This window comes from Bactrocera neohumeralis, chromosome 3, assembly GCF_024586455.1.
Source record: "Bactrocera neohumeralis isolate Rockhampton chromosome 3, APGP_CSIRO_Bneo_wtdbg2-racon-allhic-juicebox.fasta_v2, whole genome shotgun sequence".
Lineage (NCBI taxonomy): Eukaryota > Metazoa > Arthropoda > Insecta > Diptera > Tephritidae > Bactrocera > Bactrocera neohumeralis.
The window spans coordinates 34,957,783-34,985,503 of record NC_065920.1 but is presented as its reverse complement, the minus strand read 5'-3'; the positions used below and the strand labels follow the sequence as shown (position 1 = coordinate 34,985,503).

At 35.4% G+C, this 27,721-nt stretch overlaps 2 protein-coding genes across 2 annotated transcripts in view; one reads left to right on the top strand and one right to left on the bottom strand.

Moving 5' to 3' along the window:
- The window catches only part of LOC126754039 (dual specificity protein kinase splA), a 588,793-nt gene that overhangs the window by 144,705 nt on the left and 416,367 nt on the right, over positions 1–27,721 (bottom strand). The window lies entirely within an intron of this gene.
- Positions 145–25,740, top strand: LOC126754036 (inner centromere protein A). Its single transcript, XM_050465890.1, has 5 exons — positions 145–2,022; positions 4,721–4,938; positions 17,661–17,805; positions 20,491–21,252; positions 23,296–25,740. Exons 1-5 carry the CDS (start codon positions 1,051–1,053, stop codon positions 25,630–25,632), a joined length of 4,434 nt encoding a protein of 1,477 aa, XP_050321847.1. The 5' UTR covers positions 145–1,050; the 3' UTR covers positions 25,633–25,740.

The following is a 27,721-nucleotide window of genomic DNA, read 5'->3' as shown; positions in this document are numbered from 1 at the left end:
ACATAAATAAAATAAACAAAATCATATGAATGTGCTCGCCAAGATCGTGCATGCTCGCAGTGAAAAGCATGAATTTTTCTTTCTGCTACGCGTACATTTTTTAAAAATAGCACGCGCTGTCAGTTTTACAAGAGAACTGTTGCCGATAAGTTGCACTGAATACAAAATTTAAAGTTTTCTTTCACATGTTTTCGTAATAACTGGAAATTTTAAAGAAAAAACTTCGTTAAATAATTAACTGTAAAGTTCTAATGGTGTGAAAAACCTGTGAAAATAATTGCGAAAAAAATTTGGAAAGCAGGAATTATGAAATAAAGCAGAATATGTGTTAATAAGTGATATACGTAGTATATGTACATACATACATACACTTGTATATAAATTTTGTGTATTGGTATATTTAATGTGCTCTTGAATTATAAATATATTATGTATGCATAAAGAAGTAAAATAAGTTGAAGTGATTGTGAAACCGCAAATTGGCAAAAACTCTGAAAATTTGGTCTAAATACATACATACATACGTACATGTGGATGTGTTTTCGCAAATCAAAATACCTCAACGTACATATATTGGTTAGTGTTGTTGTTTTTTAAAGTGATTTACGAATACAATCAGTCAGGGTAAATCCCGATCTCCCTAAACAAGATAAATATTTGAATATATTGAAATAAAAAATAAAAATAAAATATACAAAAATTGCAACGCAGTTGAAGATACATACATTAAAGAATAGAACGCACACGGCAAAGTTCGCAATTACTCGAAACATAAATAATTGTGTGGTAACCCATTACCGAGGACAAACACACAGGCCATTCAGTCGGTCTTTTGTCTCGAAAGACGAAAATTCTTGTCTTGGCCGTCGAACGGGCAGTACGTTTTGCAGTAGGAAGACGTCCGCACTAACAAACGGTACATTTTAAGCGCCGGTCGCAAACACATACCCCGAAAGAGCTATACATACACTCATACACAGTAGTAACAAAGCCTTCACCCACCAGAGATAGAATACTTGTGACGAGCACGTAAGATCTCCCTCGAACGAGATGGATGAACAAAGAGAAGAGCCCACCCAGCAACAACAACAACAGGAGCATAGTGTCACTACAACATTCGTCAATCAATCTTCAACAACGACGGCACAAGCTCAGCCACACGACGAAGATGCTTGGTGGTGGGAAGTGGAGAATGGTGATTTGATTTTAGACCTCGTGCCAAATATTGACGCGACGTCGAATAGTGAAAGTGAAAATATCAACAACAACAACAACAACAACAACAACAACAACAACAACAACAACAACAACAACAACAATACCAATGCATTGTCATCAGACTTTGTCTCGTTGTTGAAGAGCGGCGAAACCGCTAACGTGACATTGTTGGCGAACAATACAAATGCCAGTGATGGCAGTGCTGATAATGCGATTGCCGAAAGTATTGATGTAGCTGCAAGCCTTAGCAAGCAGTTGGCCGAGAAAACGCAGTCTGACACTGTAGAGGTAGAAAATAACGACGCAACTTATCGTTTACCCGACTCACATGACCCAGTCGCACCCAGCCAAGCAGGTGCACGCGAACAAACTCTCGAGGAATTCAAAGAGGAATTGCGCATTAAGCGGTTAGCTCGTCAAACGGCTGTGCAAGACTTACGCGATGAGATTGCCACATTGCGTCGACAATTGGCTGAGGAACAGGAGCTAACACGTCGTTTACGTCGGAATAATGCTGTCGAGCTGTCCAGCACTGAAGTGGAAGTGTTGACGGTCGATGAAGAGGGTGCTATTGGTGGTGCCACTAGCGCTGAACCCGATTCCGATGATGAGGATCCACAAAGCCGCGGACGTCATGCCAATATTGAGTTAGCAAACGCACAGCTGGCACTCCAAATGGCTAATGCGGAGAATCTGTCACTGCGCACCGAAATGGGTGTGGTACAAAAACAAGTCGGCACATTGAAGGAAGTTATTGCCTGTTGCAAGCAGATGCTGAATGTAAAGGAGGAGCAGTGTGTACAGGTGAGTGTACAGTTTGCGCAATGAAATGTATTCTTTACGCAGCTGGGTTCTATAATTCCTTACATATAACTTATTGCGTATTGAATCTTGGAACATCTTTTTTCTTTGCCCGGGTAATTTTTCGAGGCATTAAACCGATGTTGTGGATAAAGCCAATTTTTCGATTTTTCGATTAATTTCCGGTAGTTTTTTATTTGCCATTGCCGCGCATAGAATTGAGGTGAATAAGGTATGGATATTATATACCATATATATGCCAAATTTAATGTACGGACCATTCGGCATAAATTCGCCACGATATGTCAACATTTATTTGGACGGAGGATGAATTTAAGTTTACCTTTTGCACTTAGAAAAGAATTTATGTCATATTTCTAAACAGATCGTACTGGAATCTCGAAGAAAATTTGTCGTCAGAAATTGGTTATTTGTATATCAAATCATATGAACATCCCTTTTCGTTGGGTTGAACGGTGCTGCGTGCAGGTAGAATTTAATAATAATTGCTTTTTAGTTGCCTCTTACGTTTTGTGCTGATTCCCAACTAGAAAATGGGATCTTCACTTTGGGAATTACTTTACATTATTTTATTTTGTTGCGACTCGCTCGTGTTCCATTAATCAAGTAAGTTTAACAATACTTCTTTTTGTGAATGTGGATGGTAAAACATCTTTGGTATTATCTTAACTTGTTAATTTTCCTTTTTTACAGGATCAGCTAAAGAATGCCAAAATAACAGCCACTAAGATGCATCTAAGGTCCCTAAGTGATCGATGCTTTTTCTGTGGAGCTTTATATATTGGAACTAAATTTAAATAATTTTACGATCGTCCAAACATATATTTAAATTTAAGTCAATATATGTACATCTGTAAAACTAATGTAGAAAACTTACACTACTTCAACTTTTGTAAAGACAGAAAATTGCGCAATCGATGGAACTTTTTGTCGATCAAAATATTGATCTCAATGAATTGGAAATTTTTGTGTTTTTAAAAATTCATTCTTAAAGCTTTTGTTATATGATTTTATGCATATTTCCTTCTCAAAAATAGTTTTATATATTGTTGTAAATCTTTTGTATGTTTATTGGTATTTAAAATATTTTTTAAATAAAATATTTTTAATAAATGCACATTTTAAGTGCATAGATGAAGTGATGATGGACATTTTTCTGGATAATTTTTCGATAAGTATATATGAATCCACCATTGACAACACTTAAGAAATGTACAATATATTTTATATATTTTTATTTAAAAAATATTGTCATTAGGTTCGTCTATAGCAGTCTTGGATTTGCTAAGTGCACATTAGGCGCATTAGTACCTATGTGTAATGAAGTAATATGTGGTTACGAGTATGTATGTATGGTTGTATTTGTATGGGTGCAAAGAGCAATACTTTTTGCTCTGCTTGTGGCACATCCGCTTCTTGCAGGAGGCGCTGTCGCTCATTTAACAGGCCAATCAGTCCGATATGATGATCGGCATGCAAATGCGAGTTATAAATCGCTTTCAGATTACGCACAACGCATTCAGCACGTTTTTTGCCATAGAAGCGCACAATTTGGCCGAGTGTACCTTCGCCACAATCGACTAGATAAGTACATAACTGGTGCTCTCACGTGTCATTTTGTTCCATCAAAACGTTATGTTACGCGGAGTGGTGCCGAATCGAAAATGGTTGATATGAGCGTAAAGTGAACAAGTAATTGCCGATTAACAAAAAAAATATCACTCATACGCCATGTAACACATGGATCTTTATACTTTAATGTGTACGTTTTAAAAACATTAAAATATCCAATATTACTCACTAAACGCTTGATAGTTCACTCATCACCTGCACAAAATAAATGTTTTTCTAATAAATTGCATGAGACTTGGACAATGACCTTGTCATTGAATTACCGAGTGGCATACATTTTGTCCCAAAACATCTGCGGCATTACGTTCACACTTTTTCATTTTACAAATAATATAATTGCTTTAACGCTACGTCATCTTGTTTCTAGTATTCGAAATTATTTTCTCTTAAGATAAAAACATGCTTCAGCCAGTATAAAACTGCTACATTAGCTACTTTGTTCTGATTTCTTTAAGTAAAATAATTTTAGGTGATTCAATATTATTTTTTTGTTTAACAAGAAGTAAATAAAATTTGGGTTAGTTGTTTAAGTATGGTGAAAGCATTTATATCAACGTTTCGCTTGCATCAGTTTTGATATCGAAAATCAGTTCTTGGGTTCTCTAATGAACCGTCTTCGATTCGCCACTTGCTCTGGTGAGCTCTAATCTCTGATTAAATAATTTTCCCGTGAATGCAACAAAAAAGTTATAAAATTTATAAAAGTTATAGAGAATATTACTCATTGAAGTGGTATAAATGCGTAACATTCCATATTTTCAATTTGATTACACAAGTGTGGATGATTCAAATCACTTGTTGTTCGAATCAATTGAAAATTATTCTATCAACATACGATAACAGATATCGGCAGCGACATTAAATTTAAAATAGAAATTTGTCTATAGTTGTTTTAACAGTTATGTTTTTGTAAATGCGCGAGATACCTCATTCTAGTGTAAATATAAGATTTGGAGTAAAATTTAGCAAATCGTACCCACAAAATAATTAACTTATAATTTTATATAACACAAGAGTTAATGGAATTTATTTTTGTTTGCATTTTCAGCTTAAAACTAAATTAGATGAAATCGAAACGGCATTCGGAGAACGTGAATTGAAAATCATGTCGAGCAATTTGAGACAAGAATACGAACGGCAACTGGGCAATATACGACAACTGCGTCAATTGTACGAGGAACGGCAGCGCATCGCTTTGGCAGAGCAAGAAAATTTGCAACGTTTAATTTCGATAAAAAGAGACGAATTGGCGGCGGAACAGCAAAAGTGAGTTGAAAAGAAAAATATAAAATAATCAAATTAATTGGCATAACATATATACATATATAAAACTTGTGTCTTTAAAAAGAAAAAAAGTCAATGACGACATCTTGCAATGACTCTTATTTTCATATCATTCCTATAATAATATATTTTAAACAGTTAATGCGATTTTGTGTATAATGTAGTATATATTTTTAATGATGATGCATGTTTTATATTCTGAGTTGAATACTCATAACATGTTAATTGAAATACACGAGTTTAAATTGTAAATAATTTATATTTGACACTTTATACTTGCTTGAATTTCGTTAGAATATTTTTGTGTGTTATGTCTGTGATTCACCTAAATATGGGTTGAGTGTACATTTATTTATGAAACGTGTTTACTTGTATATGCCATTTCTTAATTTCAAATTAATTGTGGCTTCTGGAATGTTAATCGTTAACTGCAGGTATAAAGGGTGAGCCACGAAGGCCCTATTTTCTTTAATTATACTTAACAGAAAGTCAGTTAAAAACAATTTATGTATTTCAATATAACTTGTTTTGGTCCAAGAACGATAGAGACAAGTTTTTAAGGGCAGTCCAAAAAAATAACTAGCCCAAGTTTTTAAAAATTTTGTTCCCAAAAACCTTCGTTTGTTCTTAGCGCCGCGTTTGTACGAAAATAAAACTTTCCTAAAACATCAAATTTGTCAGACGTGACCATTGATAAGCACATGAAATGTCTATTAATTTCGAAACTTGGAATATGGATTACTCATGAACGAAATTTGCTTCGTTGCATTAATGACTCCGATTTGCTTATCCAATGTCAAAGAAATGGCTGTATGAAGCGCATTATTACTGGCGACGAACAGTGGGTTGTTAAATTTGAAATATATTCTGATTATCTGAACAAATTCAATGATGCATATGAGCATGAGAGGCTAGAATTGATCAAAGGTGTAGTGTTCCACCAGGATAATGCGAGACCACAAACAAGATGGGATGAGAATCTTCACCTGAAATTACTTGGACCAGTTTTTTACCTACAAGGGTCAAAAATTCTGTGAGCGTGGAATCAATCTCTTGACCGACAGATGGCAAAAAGTGTTGGACTTAAACGCATATAATATAGTTTCACAAAATCTTTTACACCATAAAAAGCCTTGCTTAAATAGCGCAAGAAAAACGAAGTTACTTAGTGACCGACCCAATGTTTCACAGCCCAAAAAAGTTTTTTTATAATAAGAGTTTAAATTTATTTGAAGTATATTTCGACACCATTTACAATAGGCTCAATAATTGTATGCCTTTATAAAAAAAAACTGATTTGATACTGAAACACAATAATTTTTCTATCCATGAATACTTTAAGTGAATTAGATCAACCAGTATATAGTACATACAGTATTTATATATGTTTATGTCAGTTCAAATAGAACTACCTATGTTTTCGATTTATATAATAATTAATAAAATATACAATACATCAAATACTTTAGTAGGAGTTTAAGCTGAAACTAATTTGTACCATTTTGTATTAATTAATAACACTTGTTTGCTTTTTTTCGCGAGATAGGCACGTTTTCGCAATTACAAAATAACTAGCAAAAGGCCACTAACAAACAAACCACAAGCACTTGAACATGTGTTTAAAATATGTGTTAAAAATATGTATTTAATTCTATTTGATGTCGACAGCAGCGCATTCACTAAAAATGACGTTAAAGCATGTATGTGTGTGTGCATGTATTTGTATAAATAGGCTTACAGAACTAAAACAGTAGAAAAATGCTAACAGCTTAGATGAATTTATAGAAGAATTTAAATTAAAAAAATTAAATTATTGAGGTGATTGTAAGGTTCATAGAGAAAATTAGAATAACATAAAGAAATAGAAAAATATTGTATTATACCCTGTTTAGGTATAAAAATGGACTAACTGCTTTAAACAAAAAAAAAATAATAATAAGACATTTGTTTGCCGTCGAAGCGCATTAAAAACGAGACCATACTTTTCGATGCCATAATTTCCTATAAATGAGTATGCATTTAAAAAACAGTTCCTGCTTGGTTTATCTGACTTCACAATTGGGTATCATACAAATCCAATATGGGGAGCAGAGACGAAAACATTTCTAAAGACATATTCTGACACCAAATTTATTAAACTGATCTCGCGGTAGCCGGTAGCCGACTAGCGCGCAGCTACTTTTCAAATGTACATACATATTATCATATTATAAAAAATATATAACATGCGAGAGATAATCATAAAGGTGTATGACAAATTTAATGACACTTAATTCAAAACAATAAATTTTCATTCACACCTGTAAGATTTAATACGAACTTGATTACAAAGCTTAAGTTTTTACTTAGTCTCCAAAAATAATATGACACGCAAAAATAAAATAACAACCGTCTTGAGTGTTTCATTGACTTTGGATTTGATGCAAAGAACATTGATCGTAAAAAGAACTGCTTCAATATTTAGTGGCATCGGTTCTGTATAAATTAGTGTTATTCCTTGAAGTTAAAATATAGCATTAGCTATTCTAGAGTGTTCATTTATCGTTAGAAAGTGTAGAAGCTTATTTAGCCGTGGACTAAACTATGAGATATATGGGCGCTGACTGCAAAAATGATATAATTATGACACCACCGCGATAAATATACCTCATCCATTAATTTTCGCAAAATAAAAATAAATAAAATTGAAGAAGGGGTTCATAACTTTATAGGTAAGGGCCAACTTCAATCTCGTATAAGACTCTCGCTTCTGAGAGCTGACTAATTCAATTTAGTGAATACTCGTTTCGGTGGCTTAGATTGCTTTACGATATACTTGTTTGTCGATCTTTTAGTCTCCTGAAATGTTTTATATTTCAAATATACTAAAAATATTAATATAAATTAACGAAATAATAACACTTTTATAACCTAGATTATGTATGTGCTATAATTTTATGTATGTAATAATAAATATTCCAGTTAACCTTAAAAAAAAGTAAAACAAGAAAAAACGTTTACTTCGGCCGCACCGAAACTAATATACCCATCACAGGTGCATTTTTTTTAAATAATTATGTGTTCAATTTGTATGGAAGCTATATGCTATAGTAATCCGATCTGAACAATTTTTTCGGATATTATATTATTACCTTAAGCAGTAATCCATGTCAAATTTCATGAAGATACCACTTCAAATGCGAAAGTTTTCCATACAAGCCGTTGATTCCCATCGTTCAGTTTGTATGGCAGCTACAAATGTGCTGTAGTGAGCCGATCTGAATTATTTCTTCCGATATTACATTATTTCAATGAACAATAACTCATACCAAATTTCCTGAAGATATATTGTGAAATGAGGAAGTTTCCAATGCAAGCATTTGATTCCGATCATTCAGTTTGTTGGCAGCTATATGCTATAGTTAACCGATCTGAACAATTTCTTCGGAGATTATATTATTACCTTAGAAAATAACCTGTGCCAACTTTTGTGAAGATTGATGATGAAGATGACATTGTCAAATGTGAAAGTTTCCCATACAAGAACTTGATTCCGATCGTTCTGTTTGTATGGCAGCTATATGTTATAGTGGTCTGATATCGGCAGTTCCCACAAATGAGCAGCTTCTTGAAGAGAAAATGACGTTTGCAAAATTTCAAAACGATATCTTAAAAACTGAGGGACTAGTTCGTATATATGTATACAGGCAGACAGACGGACATGGCTAAATCGACTCAGCTCAACATACTGATCATTTATATATATGTATGTATATACTTTATACTTATATACTTTGTAGGGTCTTCGACGCTTCTTCTGGGTGTTACAAACTTCGTGACAAACTTAATATACCCTGTACCAGGGTATATATTGATATGGGTTGAAAAATGAAATAATTTCATTAAAAACATTTCTATTTCGTAAAAATTCAAAACGTTTTCAAATCTGGTTAAACCGTATGTAATTTGGCTATTTCCATAAGGTTGGACAGGAGATTTCAGGCCTAGGGAGAATAGAACCAACAAATTGAATTACTTTAAGTTCTTGAATTTATTTTGATTTTCGAAATTCATAAGCAAAAATATGAGTATTTGATATCCTTATCAAATAAATCGAATATTCATACACTAAACTAAGCACAGTGATATTTTTGTACGCATTAGTGTACGCGGCGCCTATATACACACTAACATATTTTTATGAGCACGTGCTATTACAAAATGTTGTTGTTACCTCAAAAGGGAGAAGAAAAACTTTTGTTCTTTCATTTTTGCCTTCGTATGTGAGAAAATTATGAAATGAAAACAGAAACAAAAGCAAAAATCTAAATACAACAGACTAACATAAACAAAGCCAAAAATTACAAAATTTTTTATTAGTTCCATGTGGGAGCGAAAAATATACTCGCAAATAGAAAACAAAAAAATGTGTTTACATATTGTATTTGCTGTGCAACAGCTTGACTGGCAGACTAGCTGACTTACATTTGCTGTAGCGAGTTATTTTTTTTTTTTCGCTGTGTTTTAACTTTCAAAACGAATAGTGGGACGATTCTAATTAATAACACAAATTTTATTAAAATATATTTTAATGAACTTTTTACTTACTGTGACATCAAATGAAGGGCTCAATCTATTTAAGTGTGCTAAGTTTAATTGATCAATCAAGACAATTCCAAATTTAATTTTCCGTGATTTTATTTATTTTGTTTAAAATTTTTACCTAGAGGTGTTTAAAAGCTCAGACAGTTAATTTTTGTAGTACCCTTATCATATCATACGAGACCAAAAACATGTGTGTACTGTCAGAAAACCAAACATTTTCTATAATTTTTAAATATTCTAGTTTTCCGTGCAAAAACGATTGTATCCGGAGAGTTTTTTACGTCAGGATAAAATTTTGAATATAAGAAATATAATTTTCGACCTAATGTAAGTAATTTATTTCACTCAAGTATGTCGAACTTTTCGTCGGAAAAAAGTCTGAAAGTCAACATATTTTGGCGGAAGTTTATGCTAAAAATAACTAGAGCATCAAATATGCCAAAATGCTTATGCATCGGATTGTGGGTGGTGATGAACAATAGATAGGTTAATCTAACCTTAAATGCAAAAATTAAAGCAGAATATCCACGCTAGCTTTGTGCTAGGTGTGTTCAGAAAAGCGCGTTGTATTATGCGCTTTTAAGATCGGGCGAATTCCTTAATGAGGAACATCACTGAGAACAACACACCAAATTGAAGCGAACGATGGCCGAAAAACCCACGAAATGTGCAACCAGGTAATCAAGTTCCATCCATTTCATGACAACGCTCGGCCTCATGTTACAAGACTGGTTAAGAACTATTTGGAAAACAGCAGATGAGTAGTTTTGTCTCATCCGCTTATAGCCCAGAAAGATGGGAAAACATTATAGCTTTATATGGGAGAAATACCTAGATAACACGAAAAAAACGCACGAATATAATTATAGACTAATGTAATTTTTTTTTTTTATTTTTATTTTTTTTTGTAAAATCACATATTGGGTTGTCAAAAAAGTCTTGCGGTATTTTTATTGAATTTTTTTTTTTTATTGAAATTGAAATGAATTTTTGATGACTCATGCCCAGCTCTTGACCGATGCTACGGCTGCTACTATGCCGGTCTCTTTCGACCAATTCAGCGATTTTATCGCAATTTTCGACGACAGGCCTTCCGGAGCGTGGCGCATCTTCGACCACCTCTACACCAGAACGAAAACGTTGAAACCATCGTTGTGCGGTGGAAATGGAAACTGTATCGGGTCCATAAACTGCACAAATTTTACTGGCGGCTTGAGATGCTTTTTTGCCTTTATCGTAGTAGTACTGTAAAATATGCCGTATTTTCTCTTTATTTTGCTCCATGTTTGCGACGCTATAACTCACGAACGACTTAAAAGAAACGACAATCAATCAAACATGTGTTACCGCGTGAAATGAGCTTTCCAAAAAGGTAAAGCATGACCCGATGCGACGAATAAAACTAGAACTACGCGCTTTCAGCGCCAACTAGCGAAAATACCGCAAGACTTTTTTGACAACCCAATATAACTCAAGAACAGCTGAACCGATTTAACTGAAAAGTGGTGCTGAGGTAGCTTGGAATGTCGGGACGAGGATAGACTACGTTTTATGTTAAAAGTCACAACAATTCATAAATAAAAAACTATATTTGAAAACATATCTGGGTATCTGGGTTTTAGCCGTCGATTTTGCAATTACACTCGATGAATGGTCGGCAAAACATTACATATACATATGTATGTACATATTAGTGTAACGATATACGATGAAGATGCAAATACTGTGAAAATGTTGTTATATTTATGTATGTGCTATTCCTTAAGTGATTTACGATGTCAATAAAAAATGTAGATTGCCAATTTAACTATTACATTATATTGCTATCACGATAAATGATATCCTTGACAACAAAGAGCGAGCGGAGCCGCGGGTTTAGACTAGTTTTTAAATAAAAAAAAATATTATATTCATCACAATTTCCCACTGTTCGCTATGCCTTCGCGGCGCTTAGTTGTCTCACGTCAATAGGCAAAGTTTGATGAGTCCCAAATTACAAACACAGTATGGCAGCACTAGTTCCGGCGTATGAAGCAGAGCGGAGCGTAGGCAAACTTTTTGTGTCGCAAATTTCTGCTCACAACATAAAAGTGCGAATGTTGCTCAACTTTATTCAACATATGCGCTCATATGCTCCTTTGCCAAATTAAATATGCATGCGTGCAAATTTAAAAGAATATGCTTCTATTCATATCCAAGTTTGCTCGGCAGCGTAGCCTACTAGGAAATTCACTGTGCACTTTAGCCTTGCGGTAACAGGCTATTTTGGTTATTTCCTTTTACTTTTTTTTGGTTGCTGTTTGCTATTTGTTTTATAAACATACTCGTATGTGAGTGCGTTGGTGTTTTAATATGCTTGCGGCAGCCTTTTACCCAGTGCCATTTGCTTGACATTATTATACAAACATAACAAAAAACAAGAAAAAACGTTAACTTCGGCTGCACCGAAGCTAATATACCCTTCTCAGATGCATTTCTTTTAGTAACTATGTGCTCAGTTTATATAGAAGCTATATGCTATAGTAATCCGATCTGAATAATTTTTTCGGAGTAATCCATGTCAAATTTCGTGAAGATACCACGTCAAATGCAAAAGTTTTCCATACAAGAACTTGATTCCGATCGTTCAGTTTGTATGGCAGCTATATGTTATAGTTAACCGATCTGGACAATTTCTTCGGAGATTACATTGTAGCTTTAGAAAATAATATATACCAAATTTCGTGAATATATCTTGTCAAATGCAAAAGTTTTCCATACAAGAACTTGATTCCGATCGTTCAGTTTGTATGGCAACTATATGTTATAGTAGTCCGATATTAGCAGTTTCGACAAATGAGCAGCTTCTTGAAGATAAAATGACGTTTGCAAAATTTCAAAACGATATCTTAAAAACTGAGGGAGTAGTTCGTATATATACAGGCAGACGAACATGGCTAAATCCACTCAGGGTGGGATAGGGTCTTCGACGTTTCCTTCTGGGTGTTACAAACTTCGTGAAAAAGTTAATATACCCTGTTCAGGGTATAATTAGAAAAACCCATACATGTATATATGTAGCAGCTGAATATGCTTGGTTATGCAGCTTTTAATTGAAATTTATTTTGGAAAGTAGCGGTAATAATTAAAAAACTCACATGAAATAATCGACATTTTTATAATTATAACGGGCTTTTCAATAAGAGCGCTACAACACTTTTTTTTAATAAAACAACATTATTCTAGTGAAAATATATTCGATGTCATTTTGTATGTAACTCGATTTCTTTTTCAAAGCCACAACGGGTGTTGTAGCTTGTGGTGCTGTCCTGTTGGAACCACATATTGTTTACGACCATACCAACCAATTCGGGGAAATAATATTCGGTTATCATTGAGCGGTAGCATCATTCACAATAAAGTGCCGGTCTTGATCGAAAGAAGTACGGCACAATGACGCCGCCGCCCTTTAAATCGCATCAAACCGTAATTTTTTCGGAATGCAATGGTGACTCTTTTGGTACGTGTGGATTGCTGTCTGAACAATAAAGCATATTTCTGGCCATTCTGCCAGAAATGAGCCTCATCGCTGAAGATGAGTTTCGCTGAAGATGAGCACTTCTATGTCTCACTGGCACGGGAACATTTTGTAGAGTTCTTGTGGATTAAAAATTTTCTGCTAGTCGCTCAATTATTGATCTGATAGGACGATTATGACGACCATAAATTGGACGTAGCGCTCTTAAAGTTGAGGCCACTGACTTCGAATTTCGGTAGTAAATTTTAATAATTTCGACTCGTAGTTGGATCATATATCATTTCACAATGAATTGGCAAACCTTACTGAAAGGCTATGCCAAAAGAGCGGGAAAAATATGGCGTCGTTTGTTGTCCCTAACGGTCTACTTTTGTTGCGTCTCTATTGAAAACCCTGATATTTACGTATAACTTTTTAAATTGAGCTATGGCTTTAACGAAAAAAAAACTAAACAAAAGGTGAAAAATATTAAACTTTTCCACAAGTTTCGTTTTTATATATGTGTATACCATATAGTATATACATATATATATCCTGTAATTTTGTTTTTAAAAATTAAGTGCTTCCAAAAATCGGTTTTACATATGTATATATTTCTTGTTTGCTATTCAAATATAAAGCTACTGGTATGGAACAAGTCTCTTATTTCCCTCATGCGAGAAAAGTTTTTCTTTTACTCGAAAAATATATATTTCTTGTGTAGAAAAATCAGTTAAAATTGTTATTTCTATAAAAGGTGTATAAATTCTATAGTGTGATTGTACTCTCTTCTTTCCTTTTACATTTCGGGCTTTTGTCGAGAATACAAAAACTCTCAAATGTAATTTCATTTCAAATTTTACTCGGATATCTTTATTTCTAAAGCAAAGCTCACAATACCCATACTCGAAGCTTATTTACGAGTATAAGTGCTTCGAGATCTTCTGCATACCGAACGCGGTGCTCGAAAAAGCAATTTGCAAGTGCCGCAAAAAGGTCTAATTTTGCAATGACCAATAAAGGTGGTCTCTTGATTGATGCTGTACTCAAAAATAGCCCAAAATTGCAAATAACCGAATTAAAGAAGAATATCTTTATTATTGAGAACCCCTGTGTGTATACTAAAGCTGTATTTTTTGAAAATTTTATAGTATCAAATATTTTGAAAATACATTGTGACAAGCTAGTTCCCGGAAATTGTAAATAAAACGCAAAATATTTAATTATTCATCAATATTTATTTTGTCACCTTCAAAGTAATCATCCCTACCAGTTATAATATACTTATGTCAACGATTTTTCCATTCCATTCAGCTTTATCGGGGCTAGTCGAGCAAGACGCGTTTCATACCCAAAATATCCACCAAATCATTCTAACGGACTCGCGAAAGATGTCGAGCTCTCTTGCCATCTCTCTAACACTTGCCAAATGATTTTCAGGATATGGTGCTTGTATTTTTAATATTTTCATCAGTTCAAAAGGTCGTCCAGAAAGAGGCATGTCGTCAACGATTTTTCGCCTGTCTTTGAAGGCTTTATACCACTCGTAAGCTTGTTTTTTTTTTATAAAACTGAATCACCGTAAGCCTTTTTCAACATTCGCAAAGATTCTGCACACAAATTTGGTTAGAAATACAAAATTTGAGACAAATTCTTTCTTCGATATTTTAATCTATTGTTAAAATCTCATCGTACTACTACCGACTTAAGCAGCCTACCAACTTAGCAAAAATCATTTTTTTTTGAAGTATCAATTACCCGGAGAAATTAATTACAATAGCCGGGTGCTTTTTTGTCACAATGTATACCTATCCTAAAAGACCTTGGCCACTCATTTCTGTCGCGAAGGTACACATTCAATTATATTATTATAAACTACGAGTATTCAATACGTTAAAAGGGAACTTATGAATAAGGACGAAAACGTTATAGGTGGTATAAAAATCCACGGGATAAGAATTTGAAAATGACTTTAAAATTTAGAAAAGTTTCTTTGCGTTGCTATTAAGCACAAATCAATATAAGATGTGAAATTTTCTACACTTGCATCATGTTGCTACAGAGCATAATAGTTTAGTTCACCTAAAGGTTGTTTGTATCACTTAAAACTAATCGAGAAAGATATGAAGTTATACGTACATTGAATATATAAATGATCAGGATGGCGAGACAAGTTGAATTTCAAGTGACTGCCTGTCTGTCCATCCGTGCTAGCGACAGCTAGAGTAAAAATTTAGAAATCATAATGAAACATTTTTCTCAAACATGAAGATTATTATATTAAATATAGTAGTATTTATACAGTTTAATTTTTTCAAATCGACCTTCTAATATTAAATCCTACTAAATTGAAAAAATACATTATATGTAAATCGTAGGCGTACGGGTGACATACTCTATTGCAATATATAATAATGTAGTCAGTTCGTGTATTGAATAGAAAAATTTTACAAAACAAAACGATATAAGCCAAGTTTTGAGAATTTTTCGAGAACTTCTTCTGCAGTGACTTCAATGACATGATGCGTGTTCAGCAACCTCAGGCCGATCAATCTATCTTGAAGCATGTCCGTCCTCAGCCACTTTATCATGCGGCGAAGTGTCGAAAAGAGCGTTCAGAGCTCGCATTCGTCACAGGAAGTGTGCAATATGCGAAGAAAACTATGAATTATGCAGTATAGGTCTACATTGCAGTTTTTCAACGTTTCCAATATAACTGGCTGTCTTTTGACTTTTTCGTCTGTCCCCAATGGCACTGCCATTGATCAAGTTCACCTTTGAGCTTCAAACGTCGCACGACATTGTCATTATCTAAAAGGCCTTTGAATCTATCTATAAAGCAATCAATAAGATGTTCCATCTCTTTGGTTTTTAAAGCACATAGTTTTTCTGGAAGCAGCAAACTCCGTGTAAATCCATCCAATACTTCTCTAAAAAAGCGCTACTTTAAATCTTGGCCGATTGTATACAACAGAGGAAAGTACGCTGAAACCCGTAGTACTTTTTGTAAGTTCTCACGCAGAAATTTTCGTGCTTGGTTTGTTGGCCGCAGATTCTTAGTTTTTCTTCGTCAATTTTCAGTTCAGTTCAGTTCTTTCTTCAAGATAAGTTGCCACAATAAAAGACACGCCGTAAAATATCAGAATGCTCGATGCACAATAGTTTTAGCTGTCAGTTGTTGGCTTTTCCCCATTTCCCCCCTCTGAATACGCAACTGTATATATCAATAACTAAATATACCAGAGACGCAAAATTAAACACGCGATGGTCCGATAGGGCTTTATAGGAGCCGATGTCAAATTTTGATATTCCTACATTACAGTGTGAAAATTATATTATACAATTTAAATTTGATTCAACTGTTTCTTTTACTATCCAGTATACAAATAAAGAACCAATGCATTGGAGTAAAACTTTGCATAAATAGTGTCTTTGACGTATTCTAATAATATTCTTGGTTGAGCTCAAATAGATGCGATGGTTCTCCCATACTGCGCTATATTATTAGAAAATAAAAAACCGTTAGGCGGAGGATTTTCCCGTTACCAGTAAGAGCGCATACTTACAGCGGCTTTCTAGAGGTGTTCATAATCCAATTTTTCGGAGAACCAGTCGAAAAAAACAATCGGATTGTTGACCCACCCTAATATACATGTATGTAAAAATTATTGTACTCCTTCATTAGCTATAAAAAAATATTCAAATGATTATTACATGGTATTTGAACACATGCTTATGATTTGAAATATACTTTTTTATTTATAAATTGTTTTGGCTTTTAAAATAAGAAACTACCACGCTAATTTTCGGCTAAATCGGTTCAGCCGTTCTTGAGTTGTAAATATGTAGTGTAACTAACACGACTTCTGTTATATATATTAATTTTACGCTTTATAATTACTTTTAACTTAAACTGCTTTTTGAAGTAAATGTGCCATCTCCACCTCTACCTCGAGTAAATATTGCTTTATTTTAGATATTCTTAACTGGATACAAATGAAGATAACATTATCCACTTTGCTTGCAACAGAGCTTATCATTATTTGACAAATTGAATGTATTAGTAGTCGAAGTATTTAACTAATATTTTATAACTGCACCTCAAATAAAATATATCAGAAATGATTTTATTTGCGTTTCCGATACAATATAACTGGAATCTACATATATTAAATACCACTTATACGCAGTGTGGCACAATCGGAGTGCTACAGCAGCAACTTCTTCTTTCCTTTGGTAGTGTTTTTGGCGTGGTTGGTCTCGAAACCAGCACACAACCTAGGTCAGAGGACTACACACAAAGAAAGTATAAATATGGCCATTAATATCGTGGATAAATGTTTTATCAAAGCCATATAAGATTATATACTTAAAGAAGGTGTTTTCAACTACATGTGGAGTATGTGTGTGTGTGCACACATAATCTGTCATTTACACTTCTCTTTTCAATTGTCGTTTAAGTGAAATGTTTATATTTGGCAAATTGTTCCATTTAATTGCAAGAAAAATGCAAACATTCACGAATTCCTTCTCACACAATGCAACTTGTCAAAATATTCCATGAGCTTACATGAGTTTGCACAGAATTTCTGAAGAAATTTGGTTTTTTTCTCTCTATTTGCAGAACGAAAAACTTCGAAGAGCATAATCAAACATTGATGAAGGAAATTGAAAGCGCAAATATAGAATTGGCAACATTGCGCGAAGAATGCAACGAACACAAGTTCGAGAAGAAAGCACTCAAAGAGGAAATGGGCACAGTCAATACGGTGCGTAGAAGAATGTCTTGTATATGTGTGTGTGTGCGTATGTACGCGTTTAGCTGCTTTTGTATGTAACTATGCGCGAATATGGTAAACGTTCGTAAGCGGATTTCAAGTCAATTGTAAACTTGGAAATTGTTTGCTTTGTGTCTTCACTCACACAATTACAATGTGCATCGTCATGTGAGTGTGTTTAAATATCACATACATATGTATTTATGCACACAGATGTGGTATGTGAGTGTGCTCATGTTTTCATTGGTAAAAAGTTTTGGTAAACCGGAATGACAGGAAGCGTTGATGCATTCCTGCATTTCCAGCAGAATATTTCCAAGTGTCGAAATTTCACTTGAAAGTCATTGAGTTGATTGAATTTGCTTAAAATCATATTTGGATAGAGGGTGCGTAAGTGTTTGTAACAATTAAAATGTAATCAATTCTAATTTTATTTCTTTGACAATATATTAGAAATTAAGAAAGAAAGTAATTCTAGAAAATAATGAAAAAAATTACTTATTCAAAAAAATTCTTACTTTCATGTTAAAGAAATATTTCTAAAATGAAAACTGTTTTTGAATATAGTTATCTCAATGAATTTGCCCCGAATTATCACCTTTGATCCTTAGATCAATAATGCGTTTTGATCTCATCACCCCAACACTAGTTCTAAGCTTCACTTGAGACAGTCATCAAGATGGCTAATGCTTCTTCATTGAATTTCCTTACTTATTCTTGCTGCGAGTTTTTGAGTTGAGGGAACGGAAAATAGTAATAAGGAAACAAGATTTTGTGCTTGTGTTTCGCTAGCAAACGATTATTCTGACACCTGTAAATTAGCCTATATTAGGTTTTGTGGAAGATTTCCGATCGTGAGATCACACTTAGAGAATTACTTCATTAAGCAAAGAAATTCCTAAGGACAGAAAAAATATACTAACTATAACTAACTATATTATATAGTATACATATGTATACTAAAGAAATGTTTTGATCAAAACAGCTAAAGAGAAGGAAGAGTGCTTCAACTTTGGCTTGGAAAAGGTGTAACAGTTCAAATGGAAGTGCTGAGATAGTTCTATCTCGCCTTCTTTCGGGCAATCTAGACAATGGGTATCAGCTAAAGTTTTAAGTTTAAGGAATGGGCGTCAACCTGACGATAACCCGGGATAGAGATTTACGAACTTTGTTGGACGCAGGCAGTTCATCAGACTTCTTACCATTTACACCGGGGAAAAACTAAATCTAAACTTGCAGTTACCCAAAATTCACTGAGTTCTCGTGAGAACGAATATCTCTTCAATAGAAAGCCACAAGAAAACGAGTGTACTCAGTCGACTAATATCGAGGGACGAAGGTATATAATCCTCAACTATACAGTTGTCAGCCACATTTAGATCAAAACCCCATTTGAGCTTTAATAACAAATGGAGTGTTACTTTTACAGAAAGTGCTTTCGCGAAGAATTCAAACGTGTGAGTACATAGTACGTTGAGTGTCAAACTCAAATCATTACTGAAAACACTGCATATCTTAGGTCGAATTTGGTCTTAAAGAGACAGAGTTGTCTGACACCTAGAAAAATATTCAAAGAAATTGAGGTTTTAGTCTTTAAAATATAGCGAGACAGGATTATTAAATAAGAAAAAGTGTGCCAAATGTTTAGTTAAATAGGTATTTATTAGATGATCTCTTGTGGCGAAACAATACTCTGAACAGGTTACATTAAGCTTGCAACGAAGTTTGTAACACTCAGAAGGAAACTCCGGAGACTCTATAAGGGTATTTGAAATGCCTGTATATACGTGAACTAATCCCTTGAATTAAGATATCAATCTGGATTTTTATTATGTCGTATTCTCTCCAAGAAACGGCTAGTCTGTATACCAGAATGGCCTATATTGAACAACACTGTCGGAAGTCCTTTGTATTTGGCAAGATATCTTGACTAAATTTGACATAGCAACGGTACAATTCCGAATCAAGTAGTTTAGCTCGGACCACTGACTAAGATCTTTTTTCCTTGTTAAGTAACCTTAAATCCACTTAAAAGCTGTTATATAAAAGTTACTGAATGTAAACCGTTGAACAGTTATGTTTTCAGATTTAGTTTTACATATGTATATACATGTGTACTTGCTATAAGAAATGTACCTGGGAATTATAGCTTCTATGCAGCTTGTTCATTTAAATTTTTTATTTTTTTATCAGTTGGTATCGGTTTTTAATAAAAAATGGTAACTCAGAGTCAAAGATAGAAGCTTAATTCTAGAATCATGTGAAAAATTAAATGAAACTTACATCTTAGTAGATGTAGTCGGCTCAGCATAGCAATTTTTGCAAAACTGATCTTATTCCAAGTTCATATCTTACTTTGTTTCAGTTAAGACCGGTGTCTCCAGTTTGCCAAGATCACAACGCATTTCATATCCGTTTTAATGCTTTTCAACTCATTTTAAATTTCATACCAAATAAATGGTGCCAACCTGTATTTCGTAGCAATCTATTGGCAATGATGAAGTGAAAATATTTTTCCTTAATTACAAAAGGCCTGCACATATTCCCACAGCCAGCATGATAACAGGAGGAGTGCCCACACTATTCGATTAAATACGCACACACACACTTACGCTTGTCTTATGTTGCTTGTATTTGCTGTTGCAACCAATTAATCACACTTTTCTACATTTGCAGCTCTTTAGCCAGATGGTGATGGGCTTCAATGGCGAGAATAACTTGGATATTGATCGACTGACGACGATGTTAGAGGAGAACCGCGGCTTGCTCAACGACATGGCAACCAAGGAAGCAAATTGCACCGATGGCGCAACGTTGCCGAAATTATTATTCGAATTAGTTGAAGAGGCGGGAATGACTGGCAGGTCCGTTGAGGACAATCGTAGCTCAACGCCTACGTCGATTGTTAACACCAGCGCCGACGAGGAAGAATACAAACTGCATAGAGATACACCCGACCATGGTGTACGTCATAGCTTTGAAAGTGAAGAAATGGCGTCCGCTGTCACCGCGGAACAGGACGCTGCAGCGGCAGCCGACCACAACAATACCAACTGCAAGACTGAAAAAGCTGCCACTGCTGTTGCCACAGCCACTGCCACTGCAGGCGCTTGCTGCGGTAGAAAACATCATCGTAAAAGTGCCGGCAACCGGATGAAATTACCAGCAGCCACTGCCGCAACAGACAGCACTGCAACGGCAACTGCTGCATTGAAAACCCATGAACCAGAAGTTATGAGTAAAGTTGCAACGACACAAGAAATTATTGGTAACTTGCCGAAAGTTTGGAAAGTGCTAATGGAGCTCTTAAGTCACCACAAAATCGAGCGGGTGCAATTTGAGGAGCATGGCGCCAGCGAGGATTGCTACAAATCCGTTGAGACGGCCAATGGACCAAAGGCGGAACTGAGCGTCAGCAAGACATATATTAAGTTAAAGGTGAGTGTAATGCGCGTGCCACACTTTGGCTGTATAACGAACGTCTTGTGTTGGACTGTGAATTCTTGAGTTTGGGCATGACGCGTCAGTCACGCTTGTTAGCAGCCACTTCCGCTTAGTAAATGCTGTGGCGCAACGCTGCGAAGCTATGTAAAGTGGCCGTTGCACTTAACGACGTGTTGCGCTCAACTTTGAACATTTTTCACTTAAACAGTTTTATGGACCCCATTCAAAGTTGCACTTTTCAGGTTGATTATTTTTGTCACTGGATGTAAGGCTTGAGTAAATTCAAATGCTCTCTTTTCATTACATGAAGACTTTCGTCCATTTTGCGCATGCTGTGATAGCACATAAATGAATTAACGATAACATGCGGTTGAATACTCAAAAGGCACTTTATAAAAGTTGATGAAGTTGTTAAGTAGACGTTTGGTACTTTTAATAGATCACTTAATGTTTAAATGCAGCAAAGAGCAGGTCGTAAATTTTATGAAATGACATGTGACAATAAACCGTGAGTTAATCAAACACGCAGAGCGGGAGTTTTCTTTGACGTGAGCTCGATGATAAGAAATAATATACATATATACTTAGAATAAAGTTAGATTAAAATATTAATAATACATTTATATTTCTTTCGACAAACTACTTTTTTAATGTAGGTTAAATTACTTATTTTAATTTACCTAAATAATTTTTCAAAATATAGATATCTCTCTAAATTACAAGAATTTTAAGTGAATTCCTGACGTCCATATTTGTTTCAAGTAATTTAATTATCCACATGAACTTTCAAACATCAAGGTTGGTACGCAGCTCTCAAGTACTTACTCAAGAAAAAAAATACATTATTTCTCAAGTAATTTTGACAGCTGGTTACGCATTGTGAATGATCTACATTAGAAGAGCAAGAGAGAATAAACAAAGAAAACAAACTTTGTGCGTAATATGTATGTGTGTATGTGTATGGTAACATAAATATTTTCATTGAGATTTTAGAAATGTTGTTGATGATTGGTAGGTTTTATACAACATTTCAAAATGGAATATACTTCATAATAATGATTTCAACTAATTTAGGATGAATTTGACGATTACTTCGAATTTCCTTCAAGAAACAATTGTTGATTTGATGTTTCTTCGCAAACCAGGTTTGCCATATTCACATTTTACTGAAAAAAAGCATTAAAAATTAGTACTAGATTTCTTGAGAGCTGCGTACTAGCACAAGTAAATTTATCGCAGGAAAGTTTCTTGACCGTTTCTTAAGCGTTTTTTTATACGAAGTTTTTACGTTTCTTGAGAGCTGCGTATAGGAAATGCCTAGGTCTAGTTTTGATTATTTGAACGTTCGAAAAGAGCAGTTCATGATCAAACTGGGTGGGGATATTATACCAATTTTCCATTCCCCCAGCTAATTGTACTATATGGCCAGGGCGTTATCCGTTTGAAAATTATCGTCTTCTTAGCATTTTCGAGCAATACCCTTGTAGTATGGTGAGTCCCCCATTTTCCACAGCAATATAATATATTCAAATGGAATGTTTTCATTGAGTTAGGTTAAGATTGATTACGTGGAGAAAAGGTCTAAGATTATTATATTCTTTCGTTTTCAAATATAATTCAAATATTATACTAACCGAAACCGGAACATTTGTCAAATTGGTACGAGGGAAAGGTAAACAAATATAATATTTAATTTTAGTACCGAGCCAACTTTGATTATAATAAGTATATGGGATTTTGGTAAGGTGTAAATAAAATTAATCTATTTAAGTACTAAGCAAAATTACTTTGAGAATAACTGATCCATTTAGTTCCATTTATTAATACGAACTGATATGTATGTGTGTGGCGCTAATAAAAACTGACCAATTTTATATGAGATTTGCTACAAATTTCACGCAGTTTCGATGTTGCCATATATTTTGATACCTTCGTTGTATTTTGAGTTATCTATTGTTAACCGATTTTTAACTTAATATTTAAGTGACCAACTTTTTAATATCAATTTTTTTTATAATTTTTGCTTCCGAACGGTAGGATCTGATATTGGAGAAAAAATCCTTGGTCAAAGAAACGAATCACTTGAAAACCTTAAATTGCCATCTTGAATATCGATTGAACGAGCAAGAGAAGCGCTTAAGTGCCGTTAGTTTGGAGTTGACAAAAACTTGGCATTTAGTTGGCAAAATGCAGCGTCAACATCGTCAGCTGCACACGCAAGAGCAAATATTGCGGTATCAATTGCAGCAAAAGCGGCGCTTACTCACCGAACTGAAAGACGAGTTGGAGTATTGTCGGCGCAAATGGGCGGCCGCACGTGCCAAAAACGATGAGAGTCAAGAGCAGTGGAATGATTTACGACGCGAATTTGCATTGCGAAAACTAGAGCATGCCAGCAATTCAGCCGAAAGCGGCTACAGTGACTCAGGTCAGGCTTCGGATGAGGAAATAGTAGTCGCAGCGCCTACAAATTTAACCTCTGACGTTGAGACGACAACTTCAAATGGTGCAGGTGGAGGCGGTGGCTGTGTTGGTGGAGTTGGAGGAGCGGCTGCAGCATGTAGGCGTAAACGTTTGAAGGAAATGTTCGAACATTCGCGCAAGATAAAGCGCATGCAAAGCACTTCGCCCGGACGTGCAGGTGATGGTAGCGCTGAGATAGTGTTACGCTGGAATAGTGCGCCACCAACCTGTGGTTGGCGTGACAGCAGTGAGGCCAATCATGGCGTGGCCGACGTGTACTGCGATGAAGATAATAATGCTAGCGGAGGTGATAGTGAGTTTGCCGGTGCAGTCGATTTGACAGGTGTAACCGCAGCCAGTCGCGGCGCTATACCAAAGAATATTGTTGTACGCAATAGACACCAGAGCAGAAGAGATGATGTGGAAAGGGAGTCAACTGACGTTGTCGACGTGGGTGGCTCGCGAGGAGAACGAGCAGAACGTATACAAAGGTTGGAGGAGCAGTGTAAAACATTGATTAAGCGAGTACTTGAGACATCTGATAATCGTGAGCGGTTAGAAGTGCAGCTGCGTAGTTTTCAGGATGAGATCGCACCGGTGCAATATGCGGTGCCACTGAATGATTTCTTTAAAAAGAAACGTATTGAACGCATGACTCGCGCAAGTTCTGTTCCTGTTACTGGTACTCTTACGCCGAGAGAAGAAGAATATACGCGTAAGCGCTCAGAACGATTAGGGCGTTTGGAGGAGGAGAGCCGTCAGCTGTTATCACGCATTAAACGCACGTCTGATCGGGGTCATTATCTGCGTTGTTCTTTGGATCGTTTGCGACGGGGACCCAGTCGAGAGGGAAGTTTCGAAAGTAATACGGAGGAAGAATCTAGCAAAACTGAAGAAAAACCATCGTCTTCTAAGCTGAAAATGTTACAAGAAGACAAGCAAATCGATGAAGCGAAAACTAAGGCCCAAGACACGAATGAAATGGAAGAGCCCGAACCACAGATAAATCTGAACCCCTTGACAGAGAATGAAGAAGCTTACACGGCTCGACGTTCGGCACGTCTACAGCGTTTGGAGAATGAGAGCAAAGAACTATTAAATAGACTTTCGCGCAACAATGAACGCGGTCAGCAATTAGGCAATAAGTTAGATGCATTGCATGAACATCACTTCGATGTGCATACGAAGGCGGTGGAGGAAGCTCCAGTAAATATATCATTACCACCTGCAGTTCCGAAGGTTAGCATTGAGCAACGTTTAGGAAATATCGAACAAATATCATCCAATCGTATGGAACGTCTACGCATTCTCGAGGAAGAGGGCAAAGAGTTGCTTGATCGATTAGCTGGCACGTCGGCGCGTGGTACGGAGATGATCAATCGCATAGCTGCGCGTGAGCAAAATCGCCAAGCAACTGCAATGGAAACGGCTGATAGCGAAAAACCGGTTACCCCTATCACAGATAAAGTGTCCGATCCCGAAGATGAGTTTGCGGCGGGTATGGAGGCATCAGCGGTAGCCTCCGTCTTGCCTACATTCAATAATGTCGCATGTTCTAGTATTGTGTCGGAGGAGTTGACGGATCGCGTTACTGTTATTACAACACCCAGTCAAATTGCTGCGAAACAGGGCGCTATTCCAAAGCAACCGCGTACGAAACCTGCTGGCTTGGTGCTGAATGCTGAAATACGCGCCAAGGCTGCGAACAATAAAGAGCAGAAACAAAAACAAAACAATCAGACAGATGGTGAAAGTTTGGAGGATATGGTAAGGCGTCTTCAGGAAACGCCATATCCGGAGGAACAAAGCGTTGTGAATGAAAGCATCGAAAAAGAAGAAAACGATGTGAGCGACAACAAAGAAGTTGGAACTGAAAAACAAAATCCCAACCAATGTGGAACAACGGATTAAAATTTAGAATTAAGTAAATAATCGTATATTTCGATCTTTATGAACTATTACTCCATATAATTTGTACTTGATAATTGTAATGAAAGACTTCCTCTTCGTGTTCATATATATGTTTATATATTTTTCTTAACGAGATTAATTTTTATGCATCTAAATATACCAGTGTATTTTGTGGGTGGTTAATTTCATACTAATGAAACGTTAATATATGTAGAACTTTATCTTTCTTAGTCAATGTCATTGTAAACTTTTGGGATGGTTGCGAGGCGCGAGTAACAAATGTGAGAGCATTTAGTCACGTCTAAATGAAGGAAAGTTGATCATTACTTATCGATTGCGCTCTGTTTTGGATAACGGTTCTACATATAATATATTCCAGAACAAACTACTATTAACCATTCTATGACATTGAAGATTTTACTTAGCCCAGTACAAATTATACATACAATATCGATGTATGTGACCAGGCGTTGTCCTGATGCAAATAATTCATTCGCTATTATCTTAAGCCAACCATTCTGGACAATGGCGTCTCTTAGATGGTCCGATTGTTGACAGTAATGGTCCGAATTAAGGGGTCAGTAGGGTAATCTGGCCTTTTGTTTTTGACATTTATTTTTCATAGAAATTTTTATTCTACAATAGAATTTTTTTCACATATCATGAGGTATATCGTGGAGTGTATGAGTATAAACAAATTTTTTCGGAATTTTTTGATCACACCTGTCGGAGAAATGGCTGGGTGAATGAGATGCGTTTTTTCACAGGCGGACAGAATTTCTCATGTTTGGATCATCTGAAACACAAAAACCCAATTTATTCTAAAAAAAGTACCTGAATGGTTATCGTCCCCACTAGAATCATGAAAAATGTTGATAAATAAAAAAGAAATTAACTCTTTGTTTTTAATTTTTCCCAATATTTTTTTACATACATTTTGTCATAACATTGTCAATAAATTATAAAAGATATAGGGACGTTAGCCCTTTAAATATTTTGTGAGCATTTAGAAAATAAATTAAGCAAATCGGTTCAGTGGTTTGGCCGGAATCATGTCCGCCAGTTTAAAAAGTGTGTTTTGAGAAAAACGCGTTTAAAGTTTGAGGTATGCACTCCGAACGTCGAGCGGTATTATTATTTTTGGACCTTTTTCGAAACCTTCCAATGTGGGTGCAAACAAATTTTTTTTTTTTTAATTTACCCTGCTGACCTCTTAAGAGTTGGCCGTGGGTGGCAGGTGATAGTAGATGATTCGACTACGACTGTTTTTGCTTGACGTTGGCGTAGTTGACCCACTATTCATCATCAGTAACAATCCGGTTCAGAAATGGAGGAATTTTGCTGCGATTTGCAAATGAAAACTCGGTCTATGAGGTTTTTTGCTTTGATATTGTGGCACCCATAAAATGAGAAGTAGTGCTTGTATGATGGTCACATTTTTTGATAAAGTCTATCATACCAATGTATTAAATTTTTATACTACCAATTACGCCTTATAAAATTTGATATTTTGACTTGAGATTTTTTGTTTGAAAAGTAAGGATTTTTCTGGATATTAGGTCAATATAAGGAGATATAATAAATATTTTAAATAACAAGTAAGGAAAGGCTAAGTTCGGGTGTCACTGAACATTTTGTACTCTCGCATGATAAAGTGATAATCGAGATTTCATTATCCGTCATTTACATATTTTTCAAATACCGTATTTGTGTAAAGTTTTATTCCGCTATCATCATTGGTTCCTAATGTATATATTATACAGAGAAGGCATCAGATGGAATTCAAAATATCGTTATATTGGAAGAAGGCGTGGTTGTGAACCGATTTCACCCAAATTTTGTACATGTCATCAGGGTGTTAAGAAAATATTACATACCGAATTTCATTGAAATAGGTCGAGTAGTTCCCGATATATGGTTTTTGGTCCATAAGTGGGCGACGCCACGCCCATTTTCAATTTCTAAAAAAAAGTCCAGGAGCAGCTTCCTTCTGCCATTTCTTCCGTAAAATTTAGTGCTTCTGACGTTTTTGTTAGTCGGTTAACGCACTTTTAGTGATTTTCAACATAACCTTTGTATGGAGGTGGGC

Bases quoted from the DNA above. Each gene is read 5' to 3' on its own strand.
- LOC126754036 (XM_050465890.1), top strand. From the start codon at position 1,051: ATGGATGAACAAAGAGAAGAGCCCACCCAGCAACAACAACAACAGGAG. The intron at 2,023-4,720 runs GTGAGTGTACAG...TTGCATTTTCAG, and splicing joins AGGAGGAGCAGTGTGTACAG to CTTAAAACTAAATTAGATGA. The intron at 21,253-23,295 runs GTGAGTGTAATG...TCCGAACGGTAG, and splicing joins AGACATATATTAAGTTAAAG to GATCTGATATTGGAGAAAAA.